This window comes from Brettanomyces nanus, chromosome 1, assembly GCF_011074865.1.
Source record: "Brettanomyces nanus chromosome 1, complete sequence".
NCBI classification, from domain to species: Eukaryota; Fungi; Ascomycota; class Pichiomycetes; order Pichiales; family Pichiaceae; genus Brettanomyces; species Brettanomyces nanus.
The window spans coordinates 3,267,628-3,289,405 of record NC_052374.1 but is presented as its reverse complement, the minus strand read 5'-3'; the positions used below and the strand labels follow the sequence as shown (position 1 = coordinate 3,289,405).

Here is a 21,778-nt window from a genome sequence, read left to right as displayed (position 1 = left end):
CATACAGAAATTACATAGTTACATGTCACTACTTTATCACTATTTTGCCTGCTACAGGATCTAACTCCAGAATCTCAGAACAGATCAATCTATCTCCCACCATGATATCATATGAGAGTTCCTGTTCGCCAACCTCAACGTCCACCATCAAATCGAACTCCATACAATATGCCTTTGCGTTTCTATAAATTGCTTTATCGTTGATTATTACAGCTGTAGGCGGGTCCACAACAATACATCTTAACGCGGTTATGGTGTGTTCGGAATCTTCCAACTGTTTCAATGTCTGGTATCTCTTCAATCTTCTCTTTAGTTGAAGAAACGCATTCGAATTGCTACCTATCTTAGGTATTAGCTCTTTTAAACTTAAAAGGGTCTTCCCAGAAAGATGATTAAGAAGCTGAAGATTGTTCACGTAGCTTTCCACATAATCCCAATCATTGAAACTGGCATAGCTTTTTAGGCCAAGAGGTTTGAAGCCGGCAACGGGTTTAGAGCCAACCTGCAATTTCATTGGCTTAACATACTTTAAGCTGCCGATGAAGTTGGTCATATCCATCTTCCCACTCTGGCGGAAAGTTTCATAGGAGTTGGCATACCACTTGAAAATCTTGAATCTCCTAGACTTTCTGGAATCTGTAGATTCTGTCCGATCCACTTCCATTACTCTATGAATCACCGAAATTCCTTGCTTTTGACAATATAACGAAAGATACTCATCCAACAGCGCCTTAGTATCGTCTATAAACATGGCTCTACTGTCAGCGCTCACAGGATCGTCCTTTTCTGGCATCAAAAGTCCCTCCTGAAGTCTTGCTTGCTCCTTTTGCTTCAAAAGGTTGCGTAGTTTATCGACGGCCAACATCTTGCTGAACACTTTCTGTCCAGATTTGCTGTTATCTGTATTACTGAGCCTACTGTCAAAAAGGTACTCCTCAAGCGTTTGAGTATGCTTAAATTGATCCAATGCTACTTCCACATCGGGGTTGGAAAGAGAGTCTGATTCAAGGTAGTCGAACACAAACGAAATCCTAAAACACGTCCTTGGTTGCGATTCTCTGTTCTTGAAAGTGACATAGGTAGGTAGCTGATCAGGAATTTGAACCAACGATTCAGCAAAGAGTTTGGAGAAGCTTATTGGATTGGCAATCATCCACTTGGTAAGCTTCTGGCGAGGAATTGGAAGGAAGAAGTTGAACCTATACTGAGTGATGCTAATCTTACGAAGTGAAAAAGCGAGTCCTTTGGTGATTTGGTATATTGGAGAAACATCAACGGTCTCAGCAGGAATTGATTCAACCACAGAAGGTATTTCCAAATCTCGATTCTCATCTTTATCATGAAGAATTAATTGACGAAGACCGCAAAATGGTTTCAATTCACCAAGGGATTGACCAACCATTCCTGAAAGCTTGGATTGCTTGATCTGACCATAGATCTCACTAGAAAAAACGGGATTCGTAGTCTTGTTGTAGACCCCAAGATTGACCAGAAACTCATAAAGAGATTTGGAGCCTATGGCAGATTCCAAGGGTAAATATAGTGTATCCAATTTAGCCAAGATCTTGATATGAGGGTATTCAATGGCATACTTAATGAATTGGATAAGACTTTGGAAAGTAAGGTCCTCGGATAGCAAAACAAAGCATCTATAGCGTTCGTTGGCACCCAATACGGCGCCGTATTTGTTCAACAATATTCGAGAGTCTGTTTGGTAGATAGAGAGCAAAGAACAGGCAAGATTGATGGGGTTAAGAAAATTCTGGGTGGTTTGATAACTGAGAGGATGCAAATAGGAATGAATATCGTCCATTAGCGAAGTCTGAGGAGCAAGAAATCTGAAATGAATAGGGTCATTAACCACGAAAGAATGGGTAATATGCAATAAGGCAGGAGCCGCTAGAGGGTTCGATCGAAAATCAAGAATCTCTTTGACTGCTTTGCTGTCAGCGAATAGAGATACAAGATCTGAAAGAGTGGCAGAACCCTGCTTCTGAGTCTGAGCCAACTGAAAGTAAGCCTTACGGGGTAAATCCCGGCGAATGAGCTCGTTGGCCATTCCGAAGCTGAAATTGGTAAATACATTGAGGATATAGGACAATTTAGCTAACTGTTCAGATGAAGAACCTTCTAGAGAGGGAATAAATTCTGGAGATACGAAGTTAACAATCTTGAAATTGATCAGGTTGGGTGTAATCTTCTCTATAGTGGTCTGTGGAGTCAATATATGAAATACTTGACTCGAAGTAAGATAATAGTGCTGATCGTTAAGCACTATACCTATATGGGGTTTAGAACCCGGAATGGTATGATCATCAATCGAGTATTCAACAAAAGATCCCGCTTTAGGATTACCTGAGATATTGATCGTATTAAAGTCGTAATGAGGAAATAAATAGTCATGAAAATTGATCTTATCTAGCGAGTAGGTGTCTAGTAAATGCTGCGCGGTATCAATGGGATTAACAGTTTTCTTGTATTCGAAGGGAAGGTATACATTTGAAGAAGACAATAAACGTACTAGAGACGGCTGGATGAGACGAAGGGGTCGTACAAGCATTAAAAAGTTTGAAATGAAGCCTGAAAGGTTGAGAAGATGGAGAAAGGTGAGACGTTTTAGTAGGAGATTATTCGATGACACTTAGCGAGAGATTCACTAACATATTTAGTAAGAGAATGGGGAATTTAGTGAGATTGACTTCAGAAATAATTATGACGAACATTCATACGGAATGGTAATCATGGAGAATTATGGTCGGAATGGAGGGCCTGACTGCTGGGCTTCTGAGCTCTTACTGAATATTCCCAAGAAGGAGTCTTGTAGACGTTCATAACCAATGCTCATAGCTCCAGGTGGCTCCAAGTGGCTCCAGGTATTATCAGACTGGCCCTGGTGATCTCTGGTGTGGGATGGTGGTAGACCCCTGTTGACAACGGCCTGCCCCTGGTAATTTCTCCGTAGATCCCTGGCCCAGATTCCCCCTACTGAACTGTTCTTCCTGCCGCCAGAAAAAAAAATTTTCGTCAATTTTTTCTCATCAATTTTTTCTCTTGCATTTTTTTTGCTGACTTGATCTTTTTGGGGCCAAAAAAAGGAAACACCAAATCCCAAGAGACACTATCAATGTTAACCAGTTTGAAACGTGTATCTTTTCTGTAGCTTAAGGAATAACAAGCGGTTAGAGGATTTTTTTTCTATCTCAATACAGTTTCATCCTTTCCAATCATCCAAGTCGATTGAATTTGTTATGGGTCAAATCCTTTCACAGCCAATTACTGAGAAGAGTAGTGAGGAAGGTGGCGATAAGTTTCTCGCCTACGGTTTATCTTGCATGCAGGGTTGGCGTATTTCCATGGAGGACTCTCATTCCACCATTTTGAACATGAAGAGTGTTGAGACCGATGCCGCTGCCGCTGCGGACGGGGCAATGGGACAGGAGGAAGATATTGCTAAACAGATAGCTTACTTTGGCGTGTTTGACGGTCATGGAGGAGAGAAAGTGGCACAGTTCACGGGAAGGAGTATTCCTCGCATCTTGAAACTGACCAAAGCTTTTGGTAATAAGGATTACATCAAAATGTTCAAGGACGGCTATCTAGCAACTGACGTGGCTATTTTGAACGACGATGAACTCTCAAAGGATCCATCCGGTTGTGCTGCTACATCCGTTATAATCACGAAGAATGAGATAATCTGTGGTAACGCTGGAGATTCTAGAACAGTTATGTCCATTTCCGGTAAGTGCAAACCATTGTCTTTTGACCACAAACCAACCAACGAGGGTGAGAAAGCGCGTATTGTTGCTGCAGGAGGATACGTGGATCTGGGTCGTGTAAATGGAAACCTGGCATTAAGTAGAGGTATCGGTGATTTCGAATTCAAGAACGCTGCCGACTTACCTCCTGAAGAGCAGGCTGTGACGGCTTTTCCAGATGTGCTTGTGCACGATGCAACCAGCGAAGATGAATTCATAATACTCGCCTGCGATGGTATATGGGATTGCCTTACGTCTCAGCAGGCTATAGATTTTGTTAGACGCGGAATTAAGCTAAAGCAATCACTTACAGAGATTTGCGAGACTATGATGGATACCTGCTTGGCCCCAACTTCCGGCGGTTCTGGTATAGGGTGTGATAACATGTCCGTCTGTATCGTGGCTCTCTTAAAGGGTGACAGTTTAGAACGATGGTATGATAAAATTGCTGCTAAACTCACCGATGAAGATCTTTCACAGCTACCTACTCCTGACAACTTGTCTCTTGATCTGTATAAGGTGGACTTGAAAACCAAACAGCAACAGCAAAACACCAAAAGTGAGGAGGCAGCTGCGGCAGCGGCTTCCCGAAATTCATCTGTCACAGATTATGACGACGAAGAGGATTCTGTGCTGAAGACGGGCGCCACAGGTGGTGCACCAAATTTGATTCAGCAGCTATTAGCAGCGTCCAATATATCCACCAACAATGATATAATCTATTTGGATTCTTCTGCTTCTTCTATTTTACAGTCTTTGGGTGTTATGGAAGAAGATGAGGCTGACGCTGATGGCGACAAAAAGATGGAAGAGATTACTGATGATGATAACGACAAGAGCAATGACGACGACGAGCCATCCGAGAAGCCCGAGTAGCTTCTTCTTGTCTTCAAATGGTTATTTTTTTATCAAATTCATTCATCTCAACTGCTTTGCCGGTGCCATCATTTTTGTTTTCTATCTCTTCATTTTTGTTATACTTTATTTCTTTCTTTTATTAGCTTTGCTTTGCAGTATGCCATATAGAAGCTTTACACCCACTTTTATTTTATTTTCTTGCTGTTTGATAGTAGACACGCAACAATTTGTTCTTCTTTTATATCTATTTTCTATGTGTCAGTATAATACAAATGGTTCATGAAAGATCTGACTCTTTTCTACCCAAATAGTGCCTCGCTGTTCTTATAGCAGGCCTCTATAAGTTTGTCTGGATCACAATTCTTCAACCTACTCATGACCTGAGCAACAAAGCCGATCATACAGGGTTCATTTCTGCCCTTGACTAACGGTGGAAATGCGTACTGCTTTCTCAAAAAGAATTGATCCAATTTCTCTGGTTTCAGAACTGGAACTCTAAGAAAGTCGTGGAGAGTTCCCGGCTGCTCTCTTCCCAACGGCTCGGCATTATAATCAACAGGATAGAATGTACTGGGACATTTGGTAAGGTACTGATATGACCAATGAGTGCGTTTAATCTCGCACCATGGAGCATCTGTTTCTAGCAATAGTCTCTCCAACGGAATCTGACTGGCCACTCGACAATTCTCCTCAGTTTTGAGAGAACATCCATTGACTGATACTCTAAGAGATTTATGCTGGAGGATTCTATCAAGATCCTGGGAGGTTCCCGAAAATGAGTGAACCAAGCAATTCTTATTTTTAAGCTCCAGTCCGTCGTCACGAGTGTGATCGATGAAAGGGATAAGAATATCTAAGAAGTCGTCGCAGGCACTTCTCATATGTAGAAAGAGGGGCAAATCAAACTCGCAAGCCAACTTCAATTGCAGCTCAAAATATACACGTTGCTTATCGGCAGGTGCATAATTAAGACGGTCATAATCGAGGCCTATTTCGCCAATGGCTCTAATAAGTCCCGTGTGACTGTACTCGGTAATCAAATTCCTTAATTGGGACAGATGAGATTCAGGATTATCCTCAAATTCCATTACAGTGCAAGGATGTACACCAACGGTAGCTGCCAATTGGGGATACATCTTGAGGCCATCATCATCCTCTAAGCCTTCTTCTTTATACTTCAGCGCTTGCTGCAAAGTCCAGCGTGATTCCATAAGAGATGAACCAGTAAGTAGCATCTTTTCCACATGGAAAGTCTTTGCTCTTTGAAGAATCTCATCCATATCATTGTGATGTTTTGGCTTATCTCTATAGATACCTCTGAACATATCGTCGGAGAAGTTCATACCGACGTCATAGTAACGGGGAATGTAAGTGCTCATCTTAGGCTTCAATTTTTCAAATCTATGTACAACGCCACTAACTACTCTCATACAATAATATACCTATTTAGAATAGATAAGATACAAATATATCAAAAGAAGAATATGTCACACTGAATTGTTCGCTTTTTCTGCACCGGGCAGCTGTGAAAATTTCCAGCCGAGCAATTCACCAGGGATATTCATAGCACTTGGTCTCAGTAAGTGCCTCAGATTTGGCAGCATAGTACGGAAGAAGAAGAAACAGTATCTCTTGATCTCGGGGATGAAGCAGTGGGCCGAGAATTGGTTAAAGGGAAAAGCTTTGGTAAAGAGGGTGGAGTAGTTGCATAAAGCGAGGGAGATGTCGAAGCGACAGAATATAAAGGAAAGTTTGTACCAAAGCTGCTTGTGCTGGAAGTAGCACTGGGACTTCTGCTGGAGGAAGGAGGAAGAAGTCCGGGCATAGAGACCGATATTGGAGGAAGTTGACGGGGGTTTCTTCCGACGGGGTCGATGGCAGCTGTCGCAGTACCGGCTGCCTGTATTGCGCCAGTAAGAGATGCGATACTTAGCCTTCCCTTCTCTAAAGTCTGTATTCTGTCGCGAATTTGGTAGTCGGTTTTTGAAGGCAGAAGAATGCATAACTCATCGAAGCTTAAATTCTTGGGAATTCGATTGAGAATAAGCTGATCCTCATCTCTAGTCCATAATGGTACAAGGGAGACAGGGATTTCCGCAGCACGATTTGAATGACTGATGGCGAGAGGGGCCGTGAGAGAGGCCGTAACTGTGGCACCCAGTGAGCGAGCGGAATCCTGATGTGAAAAAGTAGAGGTGGGCACCTCTGTGGATGAGATTTTCTTCATTCTCTCGCGGCGGGCATCGAGATCGTCTAATAGTAAGGAACCAGTTTTCCGGTTGCGGACTTTTCCGAGATATTCAGGTTGTAACTTGACCACTCCATGAATATTATATGTCTTCAGTTTACCTGACTTGAGTCGCCTCCATCTAAACTGGCAAGCATTTGATGTTCGGTTGTGAAAATAATTGGATATCTGCTTCCATCCCATACTTTCAGACTCTTTGAGATGCACTAAAAGAGCATCGTCTCGAGGGTCCCATGACTGTGGGGAGGGTCGAACAGGTTTTTGCATTTGTTGAAGGTGTTGAAGGAAATAGAACAAACAAAATCTAAGATTGGAGAAGCAAAAGATGAAAGTGAAAGAAAACAGGACGACCAACTTTTTTACTCATCCAGTATATATAAAAAGCCCATCTCGATCTGCTGCTATCTTGACTAATCCCAGAAATTCGACAAGCCAATGTTTGAAGGAATATATGGATGCAAGTTTTGCCGCAGTCCAGTAGAGGAAAAGAAAAAGAAAAAGAAACTCCAAGAGATAAGAGAAACACATTTTATTGCTAGATAGCGGTAGAGTCTCCCAGCTACCCCAGCACTGTGGCGCCCGGTGGAGTAGGCAGAGATGAGATGGCAATAAACAATAGCCGAGAAATTGTCGATAAAAAAAAAAGGAATGTCGTTATCCAATCGGGAGCCGAGCAGAGCTGTGATTTGACGTTGTTGTCGATGGCATGGAAAATTTTTTAAGAGATAGCGGTTAATAAGATTAGTGTCAGCCTGCCTAGCCATGAGCTGGCCATGGTGGCCATCGCCGTATGTATTACGTTATCTGGCTGTATATATTATCTATTCATAACCCTTGAAGTATCTGCTCCACAGTATCGTGGAAGTTGTCCGGGATGAGCACCACACCGGACTTACCAAAACTTAAATAGCTCATCTCATTTAACCCCGATTTGACAAGCTTCGATGCGACACCGGCGACAATACCTTTGAGATCTAAAGGAAGGTTGCTGAGATCAATGAAGACAGGATAATAAGAATCTTGGAGCGAACCCATAATGGTGCTTTTATCGTAGTTTAATTTCCTCATTTCATCTGCTTCCTGCGGGAGCATAAGACTGATTTCCCCTGTACAAGTACGCGTAATGGCGAAGTATGCCGGAAAGTTATCGTCCTTATTTTTGCCATCTTCCACTCTGTCTGTATTGAGCTTACAAAGAGCCTCTGCTGTTCTTTTCAGTACATTGCCACAGTCACCTGACCTAGCTCCCGTGAGAAGAAGCTTCACCTTATCTATCAATTTGGGTTGGATTAGTTGGGATTTGAAAAGCTCAAACGTTTTGCTTTCCAAATCCGGCTTCTTCTCTGGCTTCAATTCCTCCTGAATCTGTGTCTGTTTCTTCGATATCCTATTCAATATAGTCAGAGCTTTCCTCCTGTCTTTGGCAGGTATTAACACTATATCTGAGAAAAAATTCGAGATAAAGAACAATGAAATACCATCCAAAGATAGCGGTTCCGTCAACTCTAAGATTTTCTTTCCAATGTTCAGTCCATCACTGAAAACTTGAAGCATGAGAAACTTCTCTTCCAATAATGTTGGCTGCTCCGAAGGCTCTAGGCATTTCCGGCAGAATTCCATAGTCTTCCCGAGGTATCTTTTCATAAGCTTGTGCGAACACATAAGCGTCACTTCTTCCATAGCAAATGCTAAGTGGAAAAATAATCCATCGTCCTCAACTTGAGCGAAGTCTTCAAGTTCCAAATAGCCAAGGTCAAGCTTGTTCGAATTGGAACAAGCAGACGATGAAGAACTTGACATAGACGATGCGGAGAGGTCTGTGTCATATTTCATATCATTTCTTGTTCCACCGCCACTTCCTTCGTAATGCTCGGCTAACTTATATATAATTTGTAGAATCCCACTTTTGAAAATCCAAAATTCCCGTCTGGGGATTGTCAGTATAGACACTTTCGTCGTATACAGCTGCGCTTCGCTAGGATCGAGCATAATAAATTAATCGGGAATTGATTGTAAAATTGTCACTCTATCCAAAAATTGGACAGCAAGTGTAACTCTTGACGTCAATTAGACTCTTTAAATACCCGTACACACCTAATCTCCCTATGAATCATAGTGCATATTTTTGACATAAGATTTTTTCAATACAGTTTTTTTTTTTTTCAACATATAAAAAAAATTGTAGCATTTTCCGTCCTCGGAGTCAATTAGGTTCCATATGGAAATAGAGAATTGTTCCCAGAGCAGGATTCATCCAATTCAATTGCTTGATATCTTTTAAATTTTCCTTGTTACTCTATGCCACGCTACTGTCTCACTTTCCTTCCATCTCTCGGTGACTCACTATTTATTATGTCCTCGCGCCGTCATATCTCAGTCACTTCTTAATCGAGACAATCCTGAAACATCAAAAAAAAGGATTATTCTATCTTTACGCTTGACACCATTTCTATATCCCAACTTAACTCCCTCTTCTTAGTAAAAAATGCACCTTAGAAAAAGCCTCCCATCTTCTTCCCCTATCGTTCCTAAACGTTTGAATATAATCGCTGCCTCTAAATCCAGAAACAATCGTGTACCCCATATCCTGTTGGAATGCTCCTTGGAGGGCTCCCTAGAGGGCTCCCTAAAGGGCCTGCAAGGGAGCTCACAAAAAGCCACGTCAAAGAAGTCTTTTTCAAAGACTATTATACGCCTATTTCGCTCTCTATGTTTACCGAACCATCAATTTGAACATCAGCAAACTCCCACCATTATGTCTTGCGATTCCACTGAATACTCGAGTCTCTTCGAAGGCTTGAGTGCCGCAGAGCTGAATGAATGCCAAAGAGTCACCATTAAACGAATTGTTTGAGCCTAATATACAATTATCTAAATACATTCTACATTTATTCTATTCGAGATCCTCATCTCTATAATCATCGTAGCCGTCTTCATCCTCATCCTCATCCTCGTCGTCATCATCCAATTTCTCCTCTTCTTCCTCCTCAATTTCATAATCTTCGTCGTTGTCACTATCGTCCTCAACCTCTGGAGGTAGTATGTCTTCCTCTAGACTAATTATATCATCTACAGCATCTACAACAGCCATATTTGCCACATTCTTCTTTCGTCTACCCTCATTCAACTTTATGCCTGGATAGCAGATCCTGTACCTCTCAAACTCAACTTCAGTTTTGGTATCCACGCTTTCATTCTGCTTCACCACTTTCTCTAAAGTCTGAATCTCTATATCACGGTCATCCTCCAAGTCATCCTTCAAAAAATTTATAATCAATGAGATATCGGACATTAATTGGTTGCCTTTCTCGTCATATTTCTGCCCATTAACAGAATCTGTTGTGGTAACCACCTCAGAGTCTGTCTCAGGAGCATAGTATTCATCTTCCCCATTTTTCCCATTTCCGGCAGTGACAACCATTTTGGTTGTAGTATTGATACCTCCAGAAGGTCCAAGAATCATGGGCTTCCATATCAATAGATCGGGCTTGATTGTGAGGTACTCTTTGGCCTCCCAGTGTGATAAAAGTTCGTCAATCACATCCATATTCACCAAAATGCCGAACTTTCTCGTTTCCTTGTCATACAAAAGGCCATTCAACTGCTCCAATCCAACAATAACGTCGTTATGAATCATTCCCGTCATATTGGAGATGTTATCTATAGAGAGTAGTTTCAATTGACTAGCAGCGGCATTGATGCGGTCCACAATCTTCCGTATGCCCCTTGCTACAGAGATTTTCCAGTAATTTCTGTAACTGAGTAAGCCCAAATCGCTGAGCGGCTTTTCAGGAGTGCCCAATTTGAACTCTCTACGACAAAGTAGGTAGCTGAAATCAATAAGAAAGTTACCGTAACCCTTTCTTTGATAGATAGGAAGAGTCATAATACAACTTAAGTTGTAATTGGTTCCATTCAATTTCTCCTTGGAGAAATAGCCCACAAAATGATGTGTATTCCAATTCTCGTCAAACTGGCAAAGAACATAAAATATAAAAGGCTCCACATCGTAGTACAATGTCTTGGAATTGAGGAATAACTTAGCAAAGAGGCACAGATTCTGACAATACACAACATCTTTCCTTCCATCAACTTCGAACATCGACAAATGACCATCTCTGTATATCTCTCTACCTGGAGGATGATGGAAGCAGGGGCACTTCAGTCGATGCCTATTCAGTGAGAAGGACGATGCAAAGTACCGAAGACAGTATTCGCACACATGCAGTACATAGTTGCTGGAAAATTCTGGGGGATACGGAGATTTGAACCAGGTGTCAATCTCATAATTGCCAAAATGAACGCATCGAAGCTTTGAAACAGTCAATGTTTGAGCTTCCCAGTCATATTCCTCCTGTTTTTCCTCCGCCGTGGGCTTTTTCACCAATGTCTTATCTGAATTCCGCAGCCTATCTCGCTGACTTTTCCTATTTAGACTATCAAACATTCTTCGGGAATCGGTATCAGGCTGAGTGTAAAACGTATTTCCATCATCAAAGGAGAACAATCCTCGATAAGGAAGCTCTAATTCCGCCTGATCCACCTCAAAATCATCCTGTCTGGATGCCAGTTGCACTTGGTACTTCAATTGTCCCGTTCTGCCACTTGCACGATGTTGCTTACCGTTCCTCTCTTCCGTGCGCGGCTTACCGTCAAGTCTATTTCCAAGCTCGTCGTAGATACGCGGCCTTCCGCGTTTCCGTTTCTTGATCTTTACATTGCTATGAAGCTTTATTATGGTCTTTGTCGTGGTTTCGGCGAACGGCGGTGTCATAATTGACCTGCAAATCTATATCTTGACCGAACGGGATTTTAACAAGATATGCGAAAACATGTTTACCTGTTTGTCCTCTATTTTTATTTTCTAGCATTTTTGCTCTTGCGAATTCTCCGCAGGAGCATCTCTCTCACTTAGGGCGCGATAGTATTGGGGTGGTAGAAAAGTTTGATATAGTGGTACATAGAATACGGTATTATACGGTTTATAGAGTTCATTATAAAGAATTGTTGTCTGGATGAACCAATTTCAACGGTCTAAGGCCCTCGAACTTGTTTGTCCACAACTTTTCTTTGCGTTGGGGAAAGATTCTGGTCAGGAGATATGCGAAGTGCCAACCCGAAGACGATTCCAAGGAGTTTTCCATTGTAGCAGATCTTGTAGCAGACCTTGTAGCTTGTGTTGATATATTAGTTGAGCTTTCCGAAGTTGTAGGAATCGATGGGGTAACTGATGTCTCGGCTGAATAGTTCTCCATAAACCACGAAGTGAACCTTGGACTGTTATCACCAGTAACTGCATCGGCCTCGTCGAGAATGATACCCGAAGTGTCAGTATCAGCTTCATCTGAGTCGACCAAAGTGGAGTCGCTGAGTGTAGATTCGTCGCTACTTGCATCTTTCAGTCTCAAAAGACATCTCTCTATGGCCTCTCTAGTCTTTTTGCGAGCTCTTCTTGTAGTGGAAAGCCGAAAGAAATTTCCACTAATTGAACTTACTGGTTGAAACACTTGTATCAACCGCAACTGTTTCTGGCCGAGTGATTTCGTTCGATGCTGATCATCCTTATCTACCGAAGTCGGTACGCTTTCAGCATATCGGATATAGTTCGCCACCATTCCAACACCTGTCAAGGTCAGAGCGCCCAGGATAAATGCTTGATAACCATACAGTTTTCCCTCGATGATAGTACCTACTAGAGCAACGAGTACAGCCATCGCTGCTACCAGCATTGCCTGTGCCACAACATTAGAGCTAAAGGGGCAAGATACATATAACATCGGTGCTAGCACATTTGAATGTTTCGGGGTCATCTGAAAGAGAAAAATATCAACTAAAGAGTTCAGTGAGAAAGACCAACGCTGATGCCAGTTGATCGCTGGCCTCGCGCCTCGCATCGCGCCAACTCATCTTCTCCTATTTTCACCTATACAAAAAGCGAGACTACCAAAGGACTTAAACCCAAAAAGATTTCAGGATTCTATAAATATAGATATATTAGTAAAGGGTATGTATCATACGGGTCATTTCTTTCTCGTTCCACGCTCTTTCACTGCATTATCAAGTAATCTCTCATAGACTAGTTCTGCGTGTCCTTTAACGACCAACTCGTCAATAGAATCGTCCTTCTCAGAAGGTACGAACATAGATAAAAAGCCAGTACCTTTCGTAGAAGGAGCCGCATCTGTTTCAGTGGATGCGCTTCCAGAAGTTTCTTTAGTAGTAGTCATGCTTGCTGCAGTTCCCTGAGGACCTCCAAGATTTTTGGTATTCTTGACTCCGGTGCCTCCTCCGTCAGCACCTTCGCCCTCGCCCTCGTCCTCTCCACCAGAAGATAACTTAACCAATGGTGTAGTACCAGGCGATTCGCTCTTGCTAACTTTATTGATCAAATCAGATATGCTCTTTAATCCCTTGGCCTTCATGACCGCCTCCCTCAAGGCAGTACCCGAAGGAATGTTAACCCGCTTCAACCTGGCCTTCTGCAACTCAAGTGTATCTGAGCTTTCCAGCTTACTTCCACTATCTTCACTGGAACCATCGCTCTTCTTATTGACATCTCCAGTACTCTGATGCTGCACAAAAAATCCCCACTTATGGAACTCTCCTTCTTCCTCCTCCAACTGCTTGCCATGTATGGATGTCTGCGAAGCGCTTCTCATCAGCACGGGCTTTCCGGTCCAGTTATCAACAGTGTTCAGATTAGTATCCTCCACAACCTGATGAGGCGCAGATTCTTCCTCTGTTGGTTTCCCAGACGTGTCATCAACGACTTGAGAGGGCGACACTATAGGACCAGTTGAAATAATGTCTGTCGATGCCTCATGCAGTGGTGCTTGATTAGATATCCGTCTCATCATACCAGGACGTTCTGAAGTACCTGATAACACGTCTTCTGAAGTATTTGAAGTTTTCAGAACTTTATTCGTTTCCTCGTGGAAGATTCCAAGAATATTCTCTAGAGAGTCATCCAAAAGACAAAGACGAAGTAAGTTTTCTTTACCTTCAATCGATAAGGTGCCATGCTCTCTTCGCTCAAACAATGTGTCAATGGTATGATGAATTTCTTGTCTCAATCGGATCGTTCTGTCCGCCAAAGACTTCCAAATCACGGCCGTTTCCTCTGCGCTCTGCTTATGTTTACTCTCTAGCATATCCTCAGCGGCACGTGCCAACATCTGCCCGTCAAATATTAAATCTTCATCATTAGAAGGTGATTGTTCGAGCTCAGGATTGTTGTTCAAGAACTTCTCCATGTTCCTCATCAAATAGAATGCCATCTTGGAAGCAAGTTCATCTCCTATAAGGTTGTAGTCCAGATCCAAATTGTAGATACCTGAGGATTTCACTGCGCCGTATAGAGCCACTGACGATTTTGGCGAGAATAAATCGTTGCCCAATAACGAGACGTGAACTAACTTGGGGCAATCACGGAAAATAATGGCCAATTGCACTATAGACATCTCAGAGAGATCGTCAAACTCAAAATGAATGCGCCTTAATTCCGGAAATTTAGGTAAGTATTCTTGTAGCGTGGGAATGATTCCAGGGAAAAGTTGCGGATCATTACCCAAATCCAAGAATCGCAAGCATTTGAGGGACGAAAGGTTCTTGATGGTTTCTTCCGCCTCCTCAACAGTGATATTTGTCTTATTCAACGAAAAAAATACTAGTTTGACTGTCTCAAACTTGTGCTTGAAAGCATCATTAAATGGAATCAATTGGCCGTCGTTCAAATCGTTGAATGCAATATCAACGCCAACACAAGTAGTAGAAGGAGCACTAACCCATCGGGATAGAATTGTGGATTTTTCAACGTCCAATCCAGTGGCAGCGACGCCAAGTCGCCTCGTACCGATGGAAAGACCATCTTCAACTAGCTTTCTAAAGTGTGCTGTGCTTAAATGGCATCCATTAATGACCAATTCCTCGATACCGCCTCGGATCTGAATGCAATTGCAAAAAACGTCCCAATCCATATGCGAACGACTGCAATTCTCTGGAGTATCTGCTCTGATCTTCTGCTGGGAAATGTCAAGCTTAGATATGTCCTTATTTTCGATGAGGAATTTACAGAGCCATTTCCAGCCCTCGGGATCAATCGGCATGTTTCTAAGAGAAAGCTTTTCCAATGTACTAGAACGGGATAAACTCACAAGAACAGTTTTAAGCATCTCCGTGGTTAGCGTCACGTTGTCAAATATAACTGTAACAACTGGTGCAAGGGCAAGGAAATCAGAGAATGATAGCACATCAATAAGGGTCGGCCTTGGATTGAGCATCTTCAAGACATGCAAAGGTCTGGTCTTTCCCTTCAATTGCTTCAAAGTAACTGGGATTGGAAGAATTTCCCGAAGATGACAGCAACGTGAGTATAACTCTTCTAAGGAAAGTTCCCGATCTTCATCTTCACATTCATCTTCCCCCTTGTTCTTCATCTCATGATCTTCTGCATCGTCAAAGTAGTCAACATGCTGATGCAATGGAGTGTCTATATCCAATTTACCTGTGACAAACCTTGCGCCAACTTCGTCCTGATATGTGGTGGAACTTGTAGCATTGGCAGATGCTGGTATCTCGCCCTTCTTCCACTTTTTGTAACGGGACACCTCCTTAGCCAAGCCAAGAGCGTTAGAATGCGCTTCTTCAGCGTGTTTCTTTGCTTCGATGCTGAGGTACTTTTGCCTTTCCTTGGCTTCTTTCAGCTCCTTCGGATCAACTTTTCCTGTTCTTTTGACCTCTGCGCTATCAGCTATGCCGATGGACAGCTTTGAAGGAAGTGCAGTCAAGTCTTCTGGCATAACCACATTACCTTTTTGGGGCCGCCTAGAAGGAATCTGCTGTTGAGGTTCTTTAGGGATTTTATCTAAAGCGAATATAACTCTTCTGAAAGAAACTGCTTCAAGTTCACGCTTGGTTGCCTCTATAGGATCAAGCGTCTCTGAAGAGGTCGATCCTGAAAGAGTAGTTGTTTCAACATCCTGATCATGATGATGATGATGATGTACATGGTGGTGATGATGATGATGGTGATGATGATGTCCGGGCTCATCAATACCGTCGTTGGAAGGATCGCAACCTTCGCTAACAGTCGGCTGTTTCTTTTCATTGGAGGTTGATGACGTAATGGATGATATTGTAGCTCTTCTCTTTCTTATTCCTAAGAAACCCTTGGAATCTTGTGAAGAACGAGAAGATCCTGCAGGTTCGGGGGTTGAGACAGGAGGCGATACTGGAGTCTGAGCCTGGGTATCCGTGACCGGTGCAGTAGCAGGATTGATACTCGTGTCAGGAAATGCAGTATCGTCAACGGCATCTTCGGAGCTGGTTGTTTTACCCTTGAGCTTCGATGAAATGGAAGAAAAGAACGACTTTCTTCTGGAACCCGAGCTACCTTCGGATGTCGATGTGCGCATCTGGACACTTTTAGAGCCGGAATTTGCCCTTAGATGGGTGAACTCAGACTTCGAAGGGGCCATCGAAGTGGGTTTGAGAACAGGTGGAGACGAGGAGACAACTGAAATGCCTGTCGCCGATGACGGAGCCTTCAGTGAGGGTTTGAGAGGCTGTAAGGGTGAATTTTTAGAAGGTAAGGGAAGATTGGGACTAAGCGGACTAACGGGCTTGGTAGTAGATTTTGTAGTGAGTATCGGAGAAGTCTTTCTGGAAGAACTGGATAACTCTAGAGAGGACTTGCGAGACTTGGCTCTCTTTTGAGCCTTTTCAAGCTGCGATTGTGCATCGGTGTTAACGGTTTTCACCTTTTTTTTGAGCTTTTTCACTTCTCTACCCCTAAACAACCAATCGACATCGCCATTGGATACACCTGGATCATCGAATACCGCAGTGTGGAGCTTGATGAGAGACGGTTTCTTGTCTGTCTCTTCAATTGGTGACTCGGCCATTGATTAAATGCAAAGAGGGAAAGAAGTAAGAAGGAAAGGAAGTGAAGACAAAAAAAAATGAGATCAATCAAATACAAATGCTCCGGTGGAATAATGCAGAAAAAAGTGGGTGACACAAAGATACAGAAATCGGGAACCTGCTGAAATCAGAGGTGGTGGCTTAATTCCGGATCTACCGTGCACTACTATACGATATTACCAAGTATTGCAGCCCGCGTCCGGGTGCTTTACTTTTTCCGTTTTCTATTCATCAACCTCATTTAGCTCGGTGCCAAGCGAAAGCGGAGTTACTTCGCTACCCCCCGCCCCTTAGTTTTCGAGAGCAAATACAGCCGCACGTCGTGCATACCGAACTTACCGAACTTCACTTATAGCTTATTCAATCTACATGCCCTTCAGTAACCAGTCTTCAAATTATATGATACATATATATATATATATATAAATAAGTCAAAAAGGATAGCCACCAAAATTACTGCACTTAAGCAGAGGTCTGAGTCTTGAAAGAAGCGATCTTGGCAGCAACATTGGCCTTTCTCTCCTCGTTGGTCAACTTCTTCTGTCTGTACTTTTTAGAGTTTTCAGCATATTGCTCCTTGGTGAACTTCTTCTCAGTTGCCTTGAAGGTTGGGTCCGCTCTGATGGCTTCGTGAGCAGCAGTATAAATCTCCTCAATAGACTCGGAATCGATACCGTCCTTAACGTAGGACTTGAACAACAACTGGTATCTCTCCTCATCATCATCAATCAAATCATCCATGTACTCAGAAATGTAGTTACCAAAGATGTATGATCTCAACAACTCGTCATCCAACTCATCAACCTCAATATCCCAACCTGGGAATCTTGATGGGGAGTGAGGAATATAAAGGCCACCGTCAGATGCACCTTTCATAGCACCAAACACCTTGGCACCAGTAGTGGTTCTTTGCAAACCAACATCGAGGAACACCTTGAATGGTCTTGGACCGTCTTCAACAGCCTCAGTCAAACCAAATTCTCCTTCAGGCACTTCAACACCGGCATAAGTCTCATCTAAGCCAAGCTTTTGCAAAGCTCTTCTGGCAACCAATAGACCAGTAGCGTAAGCAGCAGGCCAGTTAGTCAAACCGTGCTTAATTCCGTATCTTGGCAATTCGTGAGAGTAAGCAGCACAGAAAACCATATCTCCCTTAAGAGTGGAGGAAACAATCTGACAGATAATGTCCTTATTGGTGAATCTGACCACAAGTCTGTACTTTGGAGTGTTGTACTTAGCCTTGTGTTGAGTGATCAATCTCTTTCTGGCATAGTAATCGGTCTTACCTTGTCTTCTTCTTCTAAATGGAGTCTGATATCTAGATAAGTAGACGCTTCTGTGTGGAATGAAAGCCATTGTGTTATATTTTGATCAATAGATAATATTGTCTAGAAAGAACAAAAAGAGATAGGTTTATACAGTATGAGATATCCATCGTCTGAAAAGTTTTTTTTCCAACGACGGTGCACGAAAAAAATTTTTCATTTCTTCCGGTTTACGCAGGTTTCAATATTAAAGGTGCAAGAGGGTTACCCGGATAGAAGCGTCACACCTCACTTACTCGCAATACTTATCAAGCACACCCATCTCTAAAAACTCTGTCTTGTTCTCGTACTTGGGGCACCATCTACCCGCAAAAATGCAGTGTACGGTCATCTGATCAGAGTAGTAGAGTCCTGTAAGTAGTTTTGGTGTGATGAGAAAGTACTGGGAGGCATGCTTAGTAGTGATAGTCTTCTCAACGATCATCTTATGCACCAATCTCTCATTGTTTGAGTCCATACCCTGGTTAATCTCGTCTACAATTCTAAATGGGGTGTTGGTCAACCCTTGTAACGAGTTAAGAAACACTGCCGTGGTCACAGACTTTTCACCACCAGATTGTTGAGCCGTATTCAACTGTACCAGATCCTCGTTGTCTCGGAAACTAACCAGAATCCGAAGCTTCCATTCTGCATAATTCTCTGATTCACAATCTAATTGCACATCTCCACCACTGGCAACATGCCGGAGGTTCTCACCAAAGTCTGTAGCAATGATTCTTACAATTGACTCGAGTTTGGGCTTCCACCCGTCAACAATCTTATCAATCTCTTCTGTGCGTTTGGATGCATTTATTTCATGCTCGGGAACGCTCTCTTCAAGTTCTTTGATGGCCCTCTCGTTCTCTTCAAGCATTTCAATAGAAAACATACCACCTCTAGCTCGTTGAAGTTTCATACTTGACTTGACACGATCGATTTCCGCTGCAACACCTTCCTCCGACATCAATCCTTGTGATTTCAATTCTTCAACTTTCTCTCGAACCTCCTGCTTCTTCTCCTCTGTGTAAAGCATTAGTTCTTGCTTGTATTTGTTCAACGCTTCTTCGTAGTTCACTTTAGCATCTATATATCTCTTTTTTACGTCAGTCTTCTCCATCAGCATCGAGTCCAACGTAGAAGTTATCGAACTGCTTAACTGCTCAATTGCAGTACCCTTGTTTTGCTCCTGAAGTTTCTTCACCTCATATTCCAACGTCTTCTCGTCCAGTTCTATCACTGTTTCCATCTCTGGCTCAATTCCAGCAAGTATCGTTATCCGTTCCTTCTCCAACTCGTGCATTTTGTTCAAAGTTTGTGACATCTCGTCCTCGTTGCCATGACGTTTCATCCGCTTAATGGCGCGTTTCTCAACTTTCATAGCATCTTTAAAAGTCAGTATCTGTGTTTCATACTTCAACTTTGCCTGCTGCTGTTTCGAATGATGACTTATTTTCGCACGAACCGCCGTAAGTTCAGCATCTAGCGAGGTCTGTTTGCTCTTCTGGACGGCGAGATCATCTGATAGCGAGTTCATTTCCTTTTTCAAATTCTCAATCTTCTCATTCAACTGGCCAATCCGAGCCTCCACTTCCACCCTCTGATCTTCTGATATACTATCGGTGAAAATTGTCGATTTCTTGGGAACCGGTCTGATCATAGTAGTCACTTGATGGGAACCGAATGAAGATCTCATAAAGTTGTAGATCGAATCTCCTACAACTATCCTCGTGAAATGGTACTGACCACTCGACACACGGTCCACAATCTTCTTCAATTCAGAAGGTGAAAATTCTCCAAACATAATTGGGGTATTATGGAAGTTTTCATTCTCACAAAGCATACGGATCACTTCCTGCGGTCCGTCAATGAAATCTGTAACATAACCATCGAATCCCATTGCTATGATGGCTTCCCGAGGAACGTACGACTGCATATTAAAATGAAGACCCAACGTTCTCACACCAACACCTCTGCCTTGTTCATAGTGATCATCATACAAATACCGGGTCAATTTATCATATTCGGCCTTGTTGGGGACCGTAAATGCAGACAAATTGGTACCTCTAATTATTCTTTCGAGCACTGGTGCGCATCTTTCATCCTTGACTCTTAGAGATACCACAGCAGGTTCAAAGCATTGAATGTGCAGCCTTGGGGCATCTGCACGTAGTAATTTCACACTTTCTATGAGATGATGGAATCTTCTCTGATCCAATGTGAAAAGTCTATCTGTACCGTTGAGACTTTTTCTGAGATCATTAAGTTCCTTTGCGTAGCCACTTATCTCTATCCTTTTGCCGGAAATCTCCTCAGTGACGGATTCAATAGGCTCAGAGAGTTCAATCTGTTTGTCGTGAAACCGCTGTCTTTCACTTTTTAAGTTCTTAATTTCGTCGTCGCTGAGTGGATTGATGCCGTTCAAAGCGTCTGTGCAACTTTGGTACTCTTCAGAAAGTGATTGAAGCTTCCTAATTCGACTCTCAAGTCTGGTAGAATTGTACGCCTTATCGTCTTGAAGCTTGGATATAAGCTTTTCAACCTGCTCGATCTTCTGGAATCCCTGTTCAACATGACGCATACACTTCTCCTGCTCGTGGCTACATTCATCGATCTGTTTCTGGGTTTCAAGTACAGCCTGGTCGGAATTTTGAAGGGATTCTTGCCACGGAGCAATTTCCTTCTTATAAGACTCTACTTGCTTAACCTTTTGGGAATATAGCTGATGTAGCTGTTTTCTTTTGGTCTTTTTGGTGTCCAAGGAGGCATACGTCCTGGCACTTTCGAGTCTCTTCAACTCATTTTCTAAATTCTGATACTCTTTCATCTTTTCAGCATGCTGCTTCAATGTTTCATGCTTCTCTTGTAATCCCTCTAGTCGATGATTGAGTTCATCCATCGTTTTTAACGTATCCTTACGTTGATTATACAACTCAATCAAGTGCTCATGTTGAGTCAATAGTTCACCATCACCATGGATCTTCTCTATTGCCTTCAATAGTTCCTCCGGCTTCAATGAAGCAAATCTAGCAACACGATCCTGAGGAAGAAACTGGCATAAATTACCGAGCTGAATATTAAAATGTTGTAGTCTTTTCTTTAGTGCTGTCTCTCCGCATTGTTCGCCGTCAACAGACCAAGTGGACTTCGAACCCAATGTGAGTTGTCTTTCAATAAGCATTGTATCGTTTGCGTGGTCACCTTTTAACTCCAAGACGATTGTGGCGCTCTTTTCTCCTATTTTTATGAACTGATCTAAGGTCATAGAGCTCTTACCCAAGAATTCTAATCGTCCTGCCAACGCTATACAAACAGCGCAAACAAAGGTCGACTTACCTGATCCGTTGGGACCAATAATTAGATTCATCTTTGGACCGAAATGAAACTCCGTGAGAGCATATGACATAAAGTTGCGAAGCTTGACACGAATAATTGATCCAGCCTGAAACTGGCTAAGGTCAACCTTTCTCCGGGTCTTCAATCGCTTAGGAAGAAAATCCTTGAGATCTATCTGTGCCTCTGTAGCTGTTCGTGACATGATTTAGAATCGTGAACACGTATTCCTGAGGCTCCGTTTAATGATCGTGTAGGTGATGAAGAACATGATGTACTAGATGTTTTTTCCGCCGTGAATTGACGGCCTTCAGAATTCTCCCGCACGCGGGTAGAATACTCAGCGGGATGGCACGGAGACG

The 21,778-nt window shown here is 42.7% G+C and overlaps 9 protein-coding genes across 9 annotated transcripts; 1 reads left to right on the top strand and 8 right to left on the bottom strand.

The window, feature by feature from the left end:
• Positions 1-28: 28 nt before the first annotated feature.
• Positions 29-2,663, bottom strand: FOA43_001535 (uncharacterized protein; the record flags this gene model as incomplete). Its single annotated transcript, XM_038921848.1, has 2 exons — positions 29-2,473; positions 2,658-2,663. The coding sequence occupies 2 exons, from the start codon at positions 2,661-2,663 to the stop codon at positions 29-31; spliced, it is 2,451 nt and encodes an 816-aa protein (XP_038777776.1).
• Positions 2,664-3,248: 585 nt separating this feature from the next.
• Positions 3,249-4,631, top strand: FOA43_001534 (uncharacterized protein; the record flags this gene model as incomplete). The annotated part of the gene is made up of 1 exon (XM_038921847.1): positions 3,249-4,631. One exon carries the CDS (start codon positions 3,249-3,251, stop codon positions 4,629-4,631), a length of 1,383 nt encoding a protein of 460 aa, XP_038777775.1.
• A 281-nt stretch (positions 4,632-4,912) lies between these two features.
• Positions 4,913-6,043, bottom strand: FOA43_001533 (uncharacterized protein; the record flags this gene model as incomplete). The annotated part of the gene is made up of 1 exon (XM_038921846.1): positions 4,913-6,043. One exon carries the CDS (start codon positions 6,041-6,043, stop codon positions 4,913-4,915), a length of 1,131 nt encoding a protein of 376 aa, XP_038777774.1.
• Positions 6,044-7,686: 1,643 nt separating this feature from the next.
• FOA43_001532 (uncharacterized protein) lies at positions 7,687-9,445 on the bottom strand (the record flags this gene model as incomplete). The annotated part of the gene is made up of 2 exons (XM_038921845.1): positions 7,687-8,739; positions 9,353-9,445. 2 exons carry the CDS (start codon positions 9,443-9,445, stop codon positions 7,687-7,689), a joined length of 1,146 nt encoding a protein of 381 aa, XP_038777773.1.
• A 309-nt stretch (positions 9,446-9,754) lies between these two features.
• On the bottom strand, positions 9,755-11,635 carry FOA43_001531 (uncharacterized protein; the record flags this gene model as incomplete). The annotated part of the gene is made up of 1 exon (XM_038921844.1): positions 9,755-11,635. The coding sequence occupies one exon, from the start codon at positions 11,633-11,635 to the stop codon at positions 9,755-9,757; it is 1,881 nt and encodes a 626-aa protein (XP_038777772.1).
• A 220-nt stretch (positions 11,636-11,855) lies between these two features.
• FOA43_001530 (uncharacterized protein) lies at positions 11,856-12,575 on the bottom strand (the record flags this gene model as incomplete). Its single annotated transcript, XM_038921843.1, has 1 exon — positions 11,856-12,575. One exon carries the CDS (start codon positions 12,573-12,575, stop codon positions 11,856-11,858), a length of 720 nt encoding a protein of 239 aa, XP_038777771.1.
• Positions 12,576-12,881: 306 nt separating this feature from the next.
• FOA43_001529 (uncharacterized protein) lies at positions 12,882-16,763 on the bottom strand (the record flags this gene model as incomplete). Its single annotated transcript, XM_038921842.1, has 1 exon — positions 12,882-16,763. One exon carries the CDS (start codon positions 16,761-16,763, stop codon positions 12,882-12,884), a length of 3,882 nt encoding a protein of 1,293 aa, XP_038777770.1.
• Positions 16,764-17,244: 481 nt separating this feature from the next.
• Positions 17,245-18,138, bottom strand: RPL5 (60S ribosomal protein L5; the record flags this gene model as incomplete). Its single annotated transcript, XM_038921841.1, has 1 exon — positions 17,245-18,138. The coding sequence occupies one exon, from the start codon at positions 18,136-18,138 to the stop codon at positions 17,245-17,247; it is 894 nt and encodes a 297-aa protein (XP_038777769.1).
• Positions 18,139-18,339: 201 nt separating this feature from the next.
• Positions 18,340-21,621, bottom strand: FOA43_001527 (uncharacterized protein; the record flags this gene model as incomplete). Its single annotated transcript, XM_038921840.1, has 1 exon — positions 18,340-21,621. The coding sequence occupies one exon, from the start codon at positions 21,619-21,621 to the stop codon at positions 18,340-18,342; it is 3,282 nt and encodes a 1,093-aa protein (XP_038777768.1).
• Between the last annotated feature and the right edge of the window lie 157 nt (positions 21,622-21,778).